This window comes from Giraffa tippelskirchi, chromosome 11 (assembly GCF_054371585.1).
Source record: "Giraffa tippelskirchi isolate mGirTip1 chromosome 11, T2T-mGirTip1v1.2.pri, whole genome shotgun sequence".
Taxonomy (NCBI): domain Eukaryota; kingdom Metazoa; phylum Chordata; class Mammalia; order Artiodactyla; family Giraffidae; genus Giraffa; species Giraffa tippelskirchi.
The window spans coordinates 51,092,032-51,108,786 of record NC_137285.1 but is presented as its reverse complement, the minus strand read 5'-3'; the positions used below and the strand labels follow the sequence as shown (position 1 = coordinate 51,108,786).

General features: G+C 38.7%; 1 protein-coding gene and 1 long non-coding RNA gene across 8 annotated transcripts in view; one reads left to right on the top strand and one right to left on the bottom strand.

Moving 5' to 3' along the window:
* The window catches only part of SCOC (short coiled-coil protein), a 38,914-nt gene that overhangs the window by 6,049 nt on the left and 16,110 nt on the right, over window positions 1-16,755 (bottom strand). Inside the window, exon 1 of one of the 7 annotated variants that reach the window (XM_081540666.1) lies at window positions 4,754-5,083. The exons of 3 other annotated variants lie outside the window; for them this stretch is intronic. In XM_081540666.1, the coding sequence (XP_081396792.1) occupies window positions 4,754-4,934 (181 nt within the window). In that variant the 5' untranslated portion in view covers window positions 4,935-5,083. Of the gene's footprint in view, window positions 1-4,753; window positions 5,084-16,755 lie in introns of those variants that run through there. 3 more of the 7 variants (XM_081540667.1, XM_081540673.1, XM_081540672.1) reach the window with 3 other exon arrangements.
* Window positions 5,070-16,755, top strand: part of LOC145526047 (uncharacterized) — a 130,164-nt gene continuing 118,478 nt past the window's right edge. The window contains exons 1-2 of the long non-coding RNA XR_014068651.1: window positions 5,070-5,181; window positions 12,988-13,028. This is a non-coding gene — a long non-coding RNA (uncharacterized LOC145526047). The remainder of the gene's footprint in view (window positions 5,182-12,987; window positions 13,029-16,755) is intronic.

Sequence of the window (16,755 nt, the reverse complement as noted above, 5' to 3'; positions counted from 1 at the left end):
GGGAACGAGGATCTAGAAATGTGGCATTTATTAGTACAGACCCATTTTCCATACCCACACAGTCAGGTGTGACCAAAGGCTATCATCTTACCAAATACACCTCTACCTTCTTTTCTGGCATGGCTAACAGGACCATAACATCCTCTTCGTAAGAGGCAATTTGTATGAGTGCTAAGTCCCTTCAGTCGTGTCTGACTCTGTGCAATCCTATGGACTGTAGCCTGCCAGGCTCCTCTGTCCATGGGATTCTCCAGGCAAGAATACCAGAGTGGGTTGCCATGCCCTCCTCCAGGGGATCTGACCCATGGATCAAACGCACATTTCTTGTGCCTTCTGCATTGGCACGTGGGTTCTTTACCACTAGTGCCACCTGGGAAGTTCAAGAGGCAGTTTAGCACAGTGATTAAGAACATGGATTTAGACAGTTACTGTTGTTCAGTCACCCAGTAGTGTTACAGACTCTTTGCGACCCCATGGACAGGCCTCCCTGTCCCTCACCATCTCCTGAAGTGTGCCCAAGTTCATGTCCATTGCATTGGTGATGTCATCCAGCCATCTCATCCTCTAACACCCTCTTCTCCTTCTGCCCTCTAAGTCCCTGCTGGATTTAGATTACATAGATGCAAATCCTACCTCTCCTATTTATAAGATCTGGAACCCTAGGTAAACATCTCAGTCTCAGGTTCTTCATCTGTAAAATGAGGTTAAAAACAGCATGTACCTCACAGTTAAGTTGTGAGAATTTCATGAGTTGATATATATAATGTGAGTATGGCAGTCACATTATATATGGAGCCACCTGGGGAGCCCCATATATAATGTGACTGCAACAATACTCAATAATGTTAGCTATTGTCCTTTTCATTATAGGGGACTGAAATGCAAAAGTAGGAAGTCAGGAAATACCTGGAGTAACAGGCAAATCTGGCCTTGGAGAACAGAATGAAGCAAGCCAAAGGCCAATAGAGTTTTGCCAAGAGAACGCACTGGTCATAGCAAACACACTCTTCCAACAACACAAGAGAAGACTCTACACATGGACATCACCAGATGTTCAATACCGAAATCAGATTGATTATATTCTTTGCAGCCAAAGATGGAAAGTTCTATACAGTCAGCAAAAACAAGATTAGGAGCTGACTGTGGCTCAGACCATGAACTCCTTATTGCCAAATTCAGACTTAAATTGAAGAAAGTATGGAAAACCACTAGACCATTCGGGTATGACCTAAATCAAATCCCTTATGATTATACAGTGGAAGAGACAAATAGATTCCAGGGATTGGATCTGATAGACAGAGTGCCTGAAGAACTATGGACAGAGGTTCGTGATACTGTACAGGAGGCAGGGAGCAAGACCATCCCCAGGGAAAAGAAATGCAAAATGGTTGTCTGAGGAGGCCTTACAAATAGCTGTGAATAGAAGAGAAGCGAAAGGCAAAGGAGAAAAGGAAAGATACACCCATTTGAATGCAGAGTTCCAAAGAATAGCAAGGAGAGATAAGAAAGCTTTCCTCAGCCATCAATGCAGAGAAATAGAGGAAAACAATAGAATGGGAAAGACTAGAGATCTCTTCAAGAAAATTAAAGATACCAAAGGAACATTTCATGCAAAGATGGGCACAATAAAGGACAGAAATGGTATGGACCTAACAGAAGCAGAAGATATTAAGAAGAGGCAGCAAGAATACACAGAAGAACTGTACAAAAAAGATCTTCATGACCCAGATAATCACGATAGTATGATCACTCACCTAGAGCCAGACATCCTGGAGTGCAAAGTCAAGTGGGCCTTAGGAAGCATCACTACATACAAAGCTAGTGGAGGTGATGGAATTCCAGTTGAGCTATTTCAAATCCTAAAAGATGATGCTGTGAAAGTGCTGCCCTCAATATGCCAGCAAATTTGGAAAACTCAGCAGTGGGCACAGGACTGGAAAAGGTCAGTTTTCATTCCAATCCCTAAGAAAGGCAATGCCAAAGAATGCTCAAACTACCGCACAATTGCACTTACCTCACACACTAGTAAAGTAATGCTCAAAATTCTCAAACCCAGCCTTCAACAGTACATGAACCATGAACTTCCAGATGTTCAAGCTGGATTTAGAAAAGGCAGAGGAACTGGAGATCAAATTGCCAATATCTGCTGGATCATTGAAAAAGCAAGACAGTTCCAGAAAAACATCTACATCTGCTTTATTGACTATGCCAAAGCCTTTGACTGTGTGGACCACAACAAACTCTGGGAAATTCTTAAAGAGATGGGAATACCAGAACACTTTACCTGCCTCCTGAGAAACCTGTATGCAGGTCAAGAAGCACTGGACATGGAACAACAGACTGCTTCCAAATAGGAAAAGGAGTACATCAAGGCTGTATATTGTCACCCGGCTTATTTACTTATATGCAGAGTACATCATGAGAAACACTGGGCTGGATGAAGCAGAAGCTGGAATTAAGATTGCCTGAAGAAATACCAATAACCTCAGATATGCAGATGACACCACCCTATGACAGAAAGTGAAGAAGAACTAAAGAACCTCTTGATGAAAGTGAAAGAGGCGAGTGAAAAAGTTGGCTTAAAACTCAACATTGAGAAAACTAAGATCATGGCATCTGGTCCCATCACTTCATGGCAAATAGATGGGGAGACAGTGAAACAGTGACAGACTTTATTTTTTGGGGCTCCAAAAATCACTGCGGATGGTGACTGCAGCCATGAAATTAAAAGATGCTTGCTTTTTGGAAGAAGAGTTATGACCAACCTAGACAGCTTATTAAAAAGCAGAGCCATTACTTTGCCAACAAAGGTCTGTCTAGTCAAGGCTATGATTTTTCCAGTGGTCATGTATGGATGTGAGAGTTGGACGGTGAAGAAAGCTGAGCGCTGAAGAATTGATGCTTTTGAACTGTGGTGTTGGAGAAGACTCTTGAGAGTCCCTTGGACTGCAAGGAGATCCAACCAGTCCATCCTAAAGGAAATCAGTCCTGAATATTCATTGCAAGGACTGATGCTGAAGCTGAAAACTCCAATCCTTTGGCCACCTGAGGGGAAGAACTGACTCATTTGAAAAGACCCTGATGCTGGTAAAGATTGAAGGCAGGAGGAGAAGGGGACAACAGAGGACAAGATGGTTGGATGGCATCACTGACTCAATGCACATGAGTTTGAGTAAACTCTGGGAGCTGGTGATGAACAGGGAGGCCCGGTGTGCTGCAGTCCATGGGGATCACAAAGAGTCAGACACGATTGAGCAACTGAACTGTATCTTCTCTGCCTTTTAGCTCTAATACAAGTCACAAAAAGAATTTTAGAAAAAAAAATCAGATGACCCAACTGCCTCATTTTTACAAATAAGCCAAGGCCAAGATGATAATGGCTTACCCAAGATCACAGTAGTAGTTACATAGAGCCAAGACTACATACAGTCAGTATTCCAGTCTAGTTTTTCCCACATCACCACTGGTATGCTCACATCTGAGACCTGAGCTTTTGAGACTTTTCTACATCTAAAACTGATTTTCATCATCTATGATCCACTTATTAATGAACTAGTAAGACTACTAAAAGTCACTGTGCATTAATATACTAAATGTTTTATACATATTATTAGTTCATAAAATCAACAGGACATGGCAATTTATGAATGTGGACACAATCTCAGAAAGGCTACGTATTTTGTCTTAGATTTCACAGCCAAAGTCTGTATCAAGAATTTGAACTCAGATCCTACTATAAAATCCTGCATTACACAACAGAAGGCACTTTAATATGACCTTAACCTAAATTTGCAAAACATTTTACAACCCTTGATGTCACATTTTCTTGCTATTTCTGCCATCTAAAAACCCAAATGTAAGTTTCATACCCTTCAAGTTGCATCGACTTTCAACAAAGTTTTTTCAGGTACCTTCAAATTCTGACTTGTTCTGGTTAAACAAATCCAATTTTAATACCCACAAAATTAAGGGATTGATTGCCCAAACAAGGATTTGCTCATAAATGAGATCCCCAGAGTGGCTAGGTATACTAGCTTTAATCAGTGAATGAGTACAAGCACAGAATATAAAAGCATAGCTTTGGATTCTCAGGTACAGCTTCAGCGTTGGAAACATAGCGTCTGTCCTTAATATTATTACGTCATAGTACCGGAATCGATACATTAAACAACAAAACCCTGTCTTTCAGGGATGTCTCTTGTTTCTCCTCCAATCCTAACTCCCCTAGATGTGTCCATCAGGACCTTCAGAGATGCTCATTGAGAAGCTAACCCAAGAGCTACTTTCAGAGTCTGAAAAGATGCCGCCAATCCTGGTTTTACCGCTCACTTGCCTCCCTCCCCGCCTGGGCGTCCTCTCCCCCCCCATCTCCGAGTTCTCAGCAAGTCCAGGCATGCCAGGTCCCATCCCACCCCAACACCCCCTCCCACAGTCCCATTTCAGGGCTGGACAGAGTCCTTAGACTCCGGAGCGGCGGGGACAAGGCGACAGGAAGTCCGCGCGAAGGACCGCCGGCGACCCTCCACAAAGGAACCTCTGGGCCCAATACTGAGAGGACGAGAAAGAGAGGTTGCGCAGGAGTTCTCCGGGGAGCCAGGCCTCCGCCGCCCACCAAATGCCCAGGCGCTCTTCCCGGGTCCCCGAGGCGCCGGCCAGCGTCCAGCCCTCCCCGCCCTCCAGGCTCTCAGCAGTTTCGAGGCCGCAATTCCAGCCGCCCGAGGCCAGGCCCTTCGAGGTCCACGACTACCCTCACCTGCCTTCTGAGGCGCCGGCAGGGAGAGGGTTCGGTACGACGCCTCAGGCCTGGACACTTGGACCAGCTGGCACCGGCAGCCCCGCCCTCTCCGCCCACAGAGCGTGCGCCGAGATAGGAGTTCCGCCCCTGCCTGGCCTGTTGCCAGCCAATCACCACTCAAGAAAACACGCCTGCGCATTAGCTTCCAATCGTCCTATCCCAAAGCCTCAGGATCCACCTTTTGCCATAACAAAAGGACAGTGGTATCCAATCAGAGTTGAGATCGTTGTAGGCGGGTCCGGGAAGAGCAACAGCCAATGACAGTACATTAGCTAAGCTAAGCGTGTGAAAGGCCGTCGGATAGAGGCATCTTCTCAAGTCTCAGCAGGTCCCTGAAAATAGGGTCAAGAAATCCGTGAAAAATTCTGACAGCTGTCAGGAAGGAGGTTGGTAAAACTGAATCCTGTGCCAGAGAGAGAAATCCTTCAAATTTAAGACAAGGGCATGTGTGGACATAATAGCCGAGAAAGTACGGTGGTTTTCAATTCTAAAAGCAGACTTTGCCATATTTTCAATTTCCCAAATCGGAAAGCTCTTAAGTGTAACTCTAATGGGTAGTTCATCTTCGTATCTTCCCCTTATTTAAAATCCATTAGTGCGCCCGGCCACTTAATAATATTTTAGAATTGAGAAAATACCTTAATACTACTTTGGTATAGAGCACTTTTGCTCACTTTATAATATTTGATCCTCCCAGCAACCCTCAGAAAGAAGCTTAAGAGTAAAGTAATGTCCTGCTCAAGGTCATAGACACAGTGTGAAATGCTGTGTGCGAGCCTTTGGGATGTAATGTTGCCGACTTGATACCAATCACAAATACCCAGCACGTGACACAAAGCAGCCTCCTGTTTTGTCGTTGTTACTGTTTTTCCAATTCAAATGTGTTTATTGTTTAATTTTTTATTTTTTCTTAAGTTATGAATGAAAGTATGAAAGTATGTATTTTCCCAGGAGACTGGGAAAATACAGAACAAAGTTACATATAGTTCCACTATATATTACAATGATTTTTTTAAGTAGATGAATTAAAATTTTTGGTTGGAGTTTCAATATCAAACTCTCAAAAGTTAACAATGAATAGACAGAAAAGTAGAAGGATATAGTAGGCCTGAAAAGCACTATGAACCAATTAAACATAATGAAGATTTATACAGTTTTCACACAACAGTGGGATACAAATTCTGTTTGAGTTCTCATAGACTAAAAACCATATCCTGCTTGTTTTTAACATTTGTTATTGTTTTGGCATTGACACTTTCTCCTGAGTTGTAGAGGTGAGCCTTACATCTACTTGGTTTCTTGACTTTTTACTTCTAGCACAGTTTGCTGACCTTGAGCCTTTCTTCCTTTAAGGAGTATATAAAAAAATTTTCCATTCAGTGTTTGAGAACTATACCTTCCCCTTGAACTAATATGGACACCATGAGGAAAATTTACTAGACTTCAATGCAGGAACTAAGTAAATGGGAAATGAGAAAGGTTCAACATAAGTCTGATAGGAGTGTCAAAATGAGAAGCTAGAGAGGATGGGTGTGGGCAGCATTCAAAGAATAATAACAGAATATTTCAGGGCTATGGAGTAGTTGAGTTCGATTCAAGAAGCACTTATTCTTGAGCAGGAATTCCATACCTAGATACATCATGGTGGAACTGCAGAACACTGAAGACAAGAGAACTATTAAAAGCAGATTCACCCCCACTAGATGAACAGGTTTGGAGAGTGTTTTTTCTTTTGGTTTTAAATAGGGTAAAACATACATAAAAGATTTACCATGTAAATAACTTTTAAAGCGTACAGTTCAGTAGTGTTAAGTATATTCTCGTTGTTGTGCAACCAATCCCCAGAACTCTATTCATCTTTCAAAACTGAGACTCTATGCCCATTAAACAACAACTCCCCACTTCACCTCTACTGCCAGCCCCTAGAAACCATCACTCTTTCTGTCTCTATCAATTTGACTATTTTAGGCACCTTGTTTAAGTGGAATCATGCAGTATTTGTCTTTTGTGACTAACCCATTTTGCTTAGCATAGCATTCTCAAAGTTCATCCATGTTGTACTTGTGTTAGAATTTCTTCAAGGTTGAATATTAGTCCATTGTATGTGCATACCACATTTTATCCATTCATCCTTCAGTGGACACTTGAGTTGTTTTTAACTTCTAGCTATTATGAATGCTGCTATGAATGTGATATATGCAAATATCTCTTTGATACTCTGCTTTCAGTTCTTTTGCGTGTATAACCACAAATGGAATTGCTAGATCATATTGAAATTCTATTTTAAAAGCAACTTTTTAAAATGCAGTATTAACATAAGCACAGACATAAAGAAAGTTAGAAAGGCAAGTGCCTGTACCTGGAAGTTGGTATCCAATAAAGGTGTGTGGTAAGAAAGAAACGTTACTGAAGTTGTGAGAAAAACTATTGTTTCCTCTTCTTCGTAGTAAAATTGGCACAATAACTTTGTTAATGTGCTATAGAAAAGACAGATTATGGTGGGTTTAGTTAAACTGGCTATTTATATAAAAATATGAGATTAGGTACTGATTTCACACCACAAATAAAATTGAATTACAAATGAAGTAAATATGCAGTGTGAAGTAAATATGCATTCTGAACTTTTAGGAAAAAAAACAGGCATCTTTATGACATCACCATTAGGAGGAATTTGTTAAACCAGACAAAACAATACCATTCATTAGGAAAAGATTTTAAATTTTGATTGTTTTATACACAGATGAGAAGACATTTTAAATAAAGTTAAAAGCAAGCCACAGACTGAAAGAACAAAGTTCTGAAAATATAAAGAATCCCAACAAAGATAAAAAATATATTCAAATAACATAAACAGGCAACTCACAAAAGAGGAAAACTTAGTGGTCAGAAAGACTTTTTTAATGTTTACCTTAACTAGCCAGGGAGATTGATATTAAAACAAGATAAAGGGATCAGTTCATTAAGAAGATACAAAATCCTAACAGCTACAAAATGGCACTGAAGCAAAAACTGATAGAACTGAAATAAGAAGCTAGCCCACAACAGTAGTTGGAAAGTTCATGGCTCCTCTCTCTATAATTTGTAAAACAAATGTACAGAAAATCTGTAAGGATACAGATCCCGGGTCTGAAGCTTACCTTCACATTAAACTCACCTGGAAATCTCCTAATGACTTCAAAGAACAAGAGTTATTAAATGATACATCCCACTCTTATTAAAATTTTAGTCTTTAGGGTGGGATACTGGCATTAATACTTTTGGAATTTATAAAGGTGGTTTCAACAGAGTGCAGACAAATGTGGTATATATTGATATAGAAGACCTAAATGAAAATTCTATCAATTTGACATTTCTAGAACTTTCCACCCAATAACTAGACTGCATGTCTTTTTTTAAAATGCACATGGAATATTCACCAAAATGGACCATAAAACAACCTCAACAAAGTTTAAATGATTGAAGTCATGACAAAATATTTTCTCTGCCCCCAAAGATTAAACTAGAAATCAATAACAAAAAGGTATTTTTAAAAACCCAAGTAATTGGAAATCAAACTACATGCTTCTAAACAAAATGTGAGTCACAAGAGAAATTAGAAAATATTTGTAATTAAAATGTAAACATGTCAAATTTATGAGATGCGATGAAAGCAGTGCTTTGAGATATTTCCTTACCATTAAATGCTTATATGAGAAAATAAGGGAAGTCTCAAAATAAGAATCTAAGTGTTCACTTCAAGAAATTAGGAAAAGAAGGACAAATTAAACTCAAAACAAGCAGTTGGAAAGAAATAATATAGAGCAAAAACTAATCATGTTGAAAAACTTTAAAACAGTAGAAAAAAATCAATGAAATCAAAAGATGGTTCTTTTAAAGGAACAATAAAATTAAAAGCTCTAGGCAGAGTTATATAGGAAAAAAGAGAAGACACTATACAGATATCAAGAATAAAAGAGGGGGGCATCATTATAGATTCTGTAGACATTAAAAGGCTAATGAGGGACTATTAAGAACAACCTATGCCAATAAGTTTGATAATTTAGACAAAATGGACAAATCGCTGAAAGAAAAAAAAATAAAAGCTCACTCAACAAGAACAGATGATCTGAATAGTTCTCTGTCTATATTTTGAAATATATCTGTATTTTGAAATGTCATTACCAGATTAATCTTCCCACAAAGGATACCACATATTCAGATGATGTCACTGGTAAATTCTTCTACTTATTTTCAGAAATTTTATCAATTCTCCATAAACTCGTCCAGAAAATAAAATAGGAAAGAACACTTTCCAACTCATTTTATGAGAACAGCATTACTCTGATACCAAAAGCAGATGAAGACATTAAAAAATATAAAACTGAACACAGACATGAAGTCCTTAACAAATTACTAGGAAATCAAATCCATCAACTGTCCCTAGACAGGGAGCCTGGGCAATTGTGATGCTGGCCCCATGAGTTTCATTTCTCTCAGTGATCGTGTTCTAGATTCTAAAGTTCATATGGAAATACAAAGAATCTACAATAGCCAAAACAATTTTGTAAGAACAAAGTTGGAGAACTTATGATACCTTATTTCAAGCTTTATTATAAAGCTAAAGCAATAAAATAAATGGAGTGTTGGTATAGAGATAGACACATAGATAAATGAAACAGAATAGCATCTAAGAATAAACCTACACATATTATATACGGTCAGTTGATTTTCACTATGATACCAAGATAATTCCATGAGAAAAGATAGTTCTTTTTTCAACAAATGGTGTCAAAAAACCTGGATATCAGTATAGGAAGACAAAGAATCTCAACCCCTACTTACATCATACACAAAACTGTAGATTCAAAATGGATCATAGACGGAAACATAGAGATATAGTTATACAACTTCCAGAAGAAGACAGAGAAGAAAATCTTTGTCTCCTAGGTGTTAGCAAATTTTTTGAGAAAGGTCACAAAAACAATAATAAAAGAGAAAAGATTAATTGAACTTTATAAGAATTAAAACTCCATGTTCTTTGAAAGGTATTAAGAAAATGAAAAGATAATCACAATACATTATCTAACAAAGGTCTTGAATTTAGAATTTCTAAGAACCTTTTAAATCAATGATAGAAAAACTCCCGATGAAATAATGGAATACTTGTATGTATGTGTTAGTTGCTCAGTTGTGTCTGACTCTTTGCGACCCCATGGACTGTAGCCCGCCAGGCTCCTTTGTCCATGGAATTCTCTAGGCAAGAATACAGGAGTGGGTTGCCGTTCCCTTCTCCAGAGGATTTTCCCAACCCAGGGACCAAACCTGGGTCTCTTGCATTGCAAGAAGATTCTTTACTGTCTGAGCCACCTGGGAAGCTGCATTGCAGGCAAATTCTTTACCACTGAGCCACTAGGGTAGCCCAATGGAATATTAGTCAACAATGAAAAGGAACAAACTGTTAATGTAGATGAACCTGAAATATATTATGCTGAGTGAAAATAGCCTGATGGAAAATGTATGGACTGCATGATTTTGTTACTAGAGAGTTCTAGATGAGACAAAACTTACCTACTGTGTAGAAGTCTGATCAGTGGTTGCCTGGGGTTGATAATGGGTAGACGGTTGACTGAGAAGGGGCTGGTGGGATCTTTCTGCTGTAATGGAAATGTTCTATAATATCTTGATTGAGGTGATGGTTACAGTGTATACAATTCCAAAAAGGTATCTTCTGTAACTTAAAATGTATATATTTGATTATATATTACTTTTCCTCACCAAAGCTGATTTCTTTCTTTAATGAGAATACTAGCCAGGTTTCTTTAAGGTTTGCAGTATGCTTGGTATGCTACATGTGATATTTTACTCAGTTCTCAATCCAGTGATCTGGGGATTATCAACCCCATTTTACAGATGAGGAGATCAAGGCTCAAAGAGTGTCTTGTCCAATATCACATAGCTAGTAATAGACTGAATTAAAACCTGTCTTTGTACCTGGAAAATGAGTATCATAATATGTACTCTATTGAATTATTAAGATTGTTGAACTAAGTAAAAATAAAGCACTGCCAAGACTTTCCAAATTGAAGTGACATTGGAACTGCAGCCCAAAGAAGGTGGTTTGGAACTTACACCTTCAACCTAACCAACTCAAATTCCTACCAAAACAAAAATATCAGCATTCCCCTTGGGACTTACACAAGACCCAGGGTCTCATAATGTTATAGACAAAATGTCCAGGATCCAATCCACAGGTCTCTTATTCATCTTACGATGAAGAACCATGAAAATCTCACTTTATGTGAAAATAACAACACGGCAACTCTGAGATGGCACAAATGTCGAAGTTGTCTTGAAAAGATTTTAAGCAGCTATTTAAAAATACTTGAACAAGCAATTATGAAAACTCCTGAAACAAAAGTTATAATCGAAAGTATAAGTAGCATAATAAAAGCTATAAATAAGACCCAAATGGAAACTGTATAACTGAAAAATAAAATAAGCTAAATTTAAAACTGTCTACAAAGATCCAGTGGCAGGATGGAGATGAAAGAGAGAAGAACGAACTGGAGGATACCTCAGTAGAAATCATCCAGCCTTCAAACAAGGAGAAAAATGGTTGAAGAAAAAAATAACAAACTCATAACACAGGGATGACAAAAAAGACCTGGCATTTGTGTCATCAGAATCATAGAAGGAAAAGAGAAAGAGTGTGATACTGAAAAATATTTGAAGACATACTGGCTTTCCAAGTTTGCAAAAGACAGTTTCCTAGGGGGAGGGTATGACTAGGAAAATAATGTCTAAAAGGCTTGGGGGTGCGGCATAGTGAAAAAGACTGTTGAGAAACACTGATCTTGACACTGGGCACCAATATCATTAACAACACACAGAGAACCTGGAAGATAGCATTTACTTCTGTGGTGGAAGAAGACTGCACCACCAATGAAATAGTCTCGCAACAAAAAAATTTTTTAATGCAGCCTGACCTGATCAAACCCATAAACTAGCAATTTAACAGGAAATACAGAAAACAGAGAAATGGGTTAAATCTACTGTCTGGATAAACATCGAAATCTGATAATGGAACAAAACAGCAACAAGTCAAGAACAAATAACATGAAAAAAAAAAAAAAACAAAGTCCTTTTGTTTAACAAATAAATTGCACTGGAAAAAAAAAGAATGGAAAGAAGACTTGTAGATAAGAAGACACTTAAACTACATTTTAAAAAACAGACCAAAAAAACCCGCCTATGGTTTATTTTAGATACACCCTTGGAAGATAAAACAAATTTTAAAATGAAGGAAAATGATTACTAATAATTAGGATATGGTAATTCTAAAGCATTCACCTTTTTAAAATTTCAGTATCAGACGTGTATCTTGCTAGAGAATTTGAACTTAGAGGAAATCTTGAGACAAATTATCTGAAGAAGATAGCATACAAAAAGGTAACCATAATATCGGAAGCAACATGTCATTCACAAAAGATTGCAAACTGGATAAAACAATGTTGCTGATAATTAAGATGTGTCCTTGAAAGAGCAGGAAAAAAATCTTGAAATGGCAAAAAGTGACAAAAAGGAACAGTACATCCAAGTGAATATAAAAAGGGTATAGAAACCTTGGCAAACTTTATATGAAGTGAACTTTTGTTATATTGTTTCATTTGCATTACATTTTTCAGTTAAAAAATCATTTAAAAATAGCCACAAAATTCCCTTCTGAATAAGGAAAACATTCAATAGGGACCACTGAAATTGCATAGAAATAACTGATCATAAGATGACCATTCATGTGATCTGGAATGTGCATATATTATAAACTATCTAAATAAAAGTATAAATTAAAATACTCTTCATAGAGAATGGGGAACTCCAAATTGCAAACTATCATTTATCATTACAAGACAAAGTATTGTGTGCAGAAGAAATGATAAATAATAAAATAGAGAAACTTCCAAGTTCATTTTGATGTTCTAGTCTGACATACTCTCATCAAGCTCATAAAAACTTTGAACTTGCTTTTGGTAATTAGAGGGTTCTAAACATACTGTGGATATTTTAAAGTGAAATATGCTAAATGGAACATTTTGATAAAGTGTAACCAGGTGTGTTCCTCATACTTTACACTCATTAATTTGCAAAATGTGTTTGATCTCATTCCTAAAAAAGAACTCATATTTTCCTTTTTACTTATTTTTTTCCTTGGAAAGGTTATTGAATTCATTGGAGAACGAATGTTGTCCTGAATTTGGTGAGTAAAGAATATATTCTGCTTGTTTAAACTTGATTTCAAGACTAGACTTAATAGTATGCTATAGTGCTATTTGGTAAATCGTTTTCATATACTTTTCTGAAGATTATAATTTCCTAATAATAACCAATAGTTGGCTAATTTGAAGACAATCATTTCACTCATTTGTTCAATAGAGAAAAATGTAAGAATTACCAGTGTGTTTTTAGTGTTCCTCAAATGAAAGTTCAGAATTTTAGGGTCTCCATGGAATCAAGATTTGAACTTATCAACAAAAATGAAAATAGTAAGGAATGAGTCTATGCAGTCTCGATGCTTACTTTTCCTCTAGACTGTCTAATCAGTGTTTACCAAAGATTGTTGCTTATAGCTCTGGTTGAAAACAGTGAGCTTTTTAAAATAGTTCTGTATTTTCTCAGAGCTTCCCAGTTGGTGCAGTGGTTAAGAATCTGCCTGTCAATGCAGGACGTGGTTTTGTGAGTTGGGAAGATCCCCTTGAGAAGGAAATGGCAATCCATGTTAGTATTCTTGCTTGAAAAATCCTATGGACTGAGGAGCCTGGTGGGCTACAATCCAAAGGGTTGCAAAGAGTCAGACATGATTGAGCGACTGAACACACACACACACACACACACACACACACGTATTTTGTCATAATATAAAAATATGAATAACACAATTAATCCTCAGTTTGCAGATATTTTTTTGAACAAAACTAAGTTTGAAAGTGATGTTAATTGAATGGTTAGATTAACATGGCAAAAATTGCAACATTGGTATGCAAATGACTGGTTTGGAAAATCAGGTCTGTCAACAGGGCAACAAGCACTGGTTTGAAGAAGAGAAAACCTGGATTCAAGAGCTGACTCAACCTATTTGTGTTCATTCAATTTTTCATACAGTCACTAGTTTAAAAGTTTAATGTTCATTAGCTCTAGATGCTGTAGTTGTTCAGTTGCTCAGTCGTGTCTGACTCTTTTGTGACCCCATGGACTGTAGCCTGCCAGGCTTCTCCGTCCATGGGATTTTCCAGGCAAGAATACTGGAATCAGTTGCCATTTTTTCTTCAGGGGATATTCCCAACCCAGGAATCGAACCCGAGTCTCCTGCATTAGCAGGTGGATTCTTCACTGCTGAGCCATCTGGGAAGCCCAGATGCTGTAAAGTATCCAAATATTTGAAATTGACCTTAAGGCTGTGGGGGATGAGTCACTTTACCATACACCTCTGCTTCCTCAGATGAGGGACTGAGATAAAGTTAATGCTGCTTCTCTAATACTGTATAAAATAACATTGAGGAATTTATCAAGTAACACTTTTAGCAGTTGGTTCTCCATGTTTAAGAGTCAGCCTGTGATGCTTCGGTTGTGTCTGACAGTCCATTCCTTAGCTCCGTGCCTACCATAAGATCTGAAAGCTTTCCTGGGCTAGTTATCTTTGAGCCACTCCATTTTATTTTTTTTTATTTTTTTATTTTATTATTATTTTTTTTAATAAATTTATTTATTTTAGTTGGGGGCTAATTACTTTACAATATTGTAATAGTTTTTGCCATACATTGAGCTTTTATGATTTGGGGTTTCTGTGATTCTCTACACATTAATCTACCATTATCAATCATTTCATAGCTGAGTACCTATTCCACTTAATTATTTTTTTTTTGAAAATGAAAAGTGAAAGTGAAGTCGCTCAGTCGTGTCCGACCCTCAGCGACCCCATGGACTGCAGCCCACCAGGCTCCTCCGTCCATGGGACTCTCCAGGCAAGAGTACTGGAGTGGGGTGCCATTGAGTATACTGGTTTCAGGTAAATCATGATTATGTCCATTTTAAAGATGTGGGCTTCCCTGGTAGCTCAGACGGTAAAGCATCTGCCTACAATGCGGGAGACCCAGGTTTGATCCCTAGGTTGGAAAGATCCTCTGGAAAAAGGAAATGGCAACCCACTCCAGCATTCCTGCCTAGAAAATCCCATGGACTGAGGAGCCCGGTAGGCTACAGTCTGTGGGGTCGCAAAGAGTCGGACACGACTGAGCGACCTTACCTTCACCGTCTTTCTTTCTTTTTTTTTTTTATTTAATAAATGTATTTATTTTAGTTGGGGGCTAATTACTTTACAATATTGTAGTAGTTCCACTTAATTTTTATAAAATCAAGACTAATCATCAGGCTCTTGGAGCATAAAAGGGATTCGGTTTAATAAGACAAAGTGATTCGTTGAAGGGCAGAGGAGTCAGGGTGGCAAGGAAATTAACATTTTATAAAAGAAAGCGGGTGAGTTGCTAGCAAGGCTCTAAAATGCTGGGCTGCTGATGGATTTTCTTACTTTAGATACACAGACATAATCCTTATAGTTGTCTGTTTCCCTGGAAATCATTTGCACTAAATAATCCACTTGGGAGACTTCCTCTGTCAGACTGTGTCAGGAACTGGAATTTTACACAACTTACAAGCTTACAAGTTAGCCCGCTTTGATTTCGTGAATGCTGGGAGAAGATGCGAGATGTCTGTGTCCAAGTCCAAGGACTGTGTTCTTCATGGCTCACAGCACGTGAGCTTCGTGCTGATTTGCTTCCATTTCCCATCCCCCCCCCACCCCCTCCCAACTGGCACCTGCACACACAGAGGGCTGTTATGTGGGAGAAACGCTTAGCTCACAGGAGCTCTTGCTTTTAAGGCAAATGGACACAAGCTCACTCTTCAGTCTCTATGACTGCAAATACACCTTCTGAAACGGCCTGGGTAATAGCCAGGCAGGGCCATGTGCTCTTGGCAGACCAGCAAGAATGGGCAGTGATACTCAGGCCCCATGGCAGATTGCCTCAAACCTCTAACCTCTTTCAGTTCAGTTCAGTCACTCAGTCGTGTCCATGTGACCCCATGAACTGCAGTGCACCAGGCCTCCCTGTCCATCACCAACTCCCGGAGTCCACCCAAACCCATGTCCATTGAGCCAGTGATGCCATCCAACCATCTCATCCTCTGTCATCCCCTTCTCCTCCTGCCCCCAATCTTTCCCAGCATCAGGGTCTTTTCAAATGAGTCAGCTCTTCGCATCAGGTGGCCAAAGGATGGGAGTTTCAGCTTCAGCATCAGTCCTTCCAATGAACACCCAGGACTGCTCTTTAGTGCATGACAAATTCCTAATTTCCTTCCTCCTTTATACAGTTATCTTGAGGGAAACAAATGGGACAAATAGGACCAAATGTCTCATAAGGTGATGGTGGGATGCCCAACAGTCAAAAAGGAAGCTAACTACACTAGCTGGCATTGAAGAAACATGAATAGAAGTCAATGGCACAGTCATAGTAAACACATTTTAAAATACATCATTATATTTTGTAGCTCCCCCTACCCTTTCTTTTTCGCTATGTCATCAAACTTTGCAACAATCAGAAGGCAGAACAAGCCTGTCTGTAGTTTGTTTTGAAAACAAATGGTTAAAATGATTAATTGCCAGGGTAATTAGTAGTATTCATCACTGCAAAAGCAGATCAAGGCTTCCTCAACTTGAAGCAGAGATTTGGCCAGGCCCCCTTTCTTCTTCTTCTCTAATGAGGGAAGAAAACAAGAGAATGCCTTGCTGCTAAGGGACAGGCACCTTGCCTGTCCTGGTGAGATATGGCCTTAAAGCTGTAGAATAAATAACTCAAGTTATCGAAAGAGCTGAATAACTTGACAGAACCCAAGAATTCCTTGCTACTCATCCTTGATGGTAGAATTGTGAG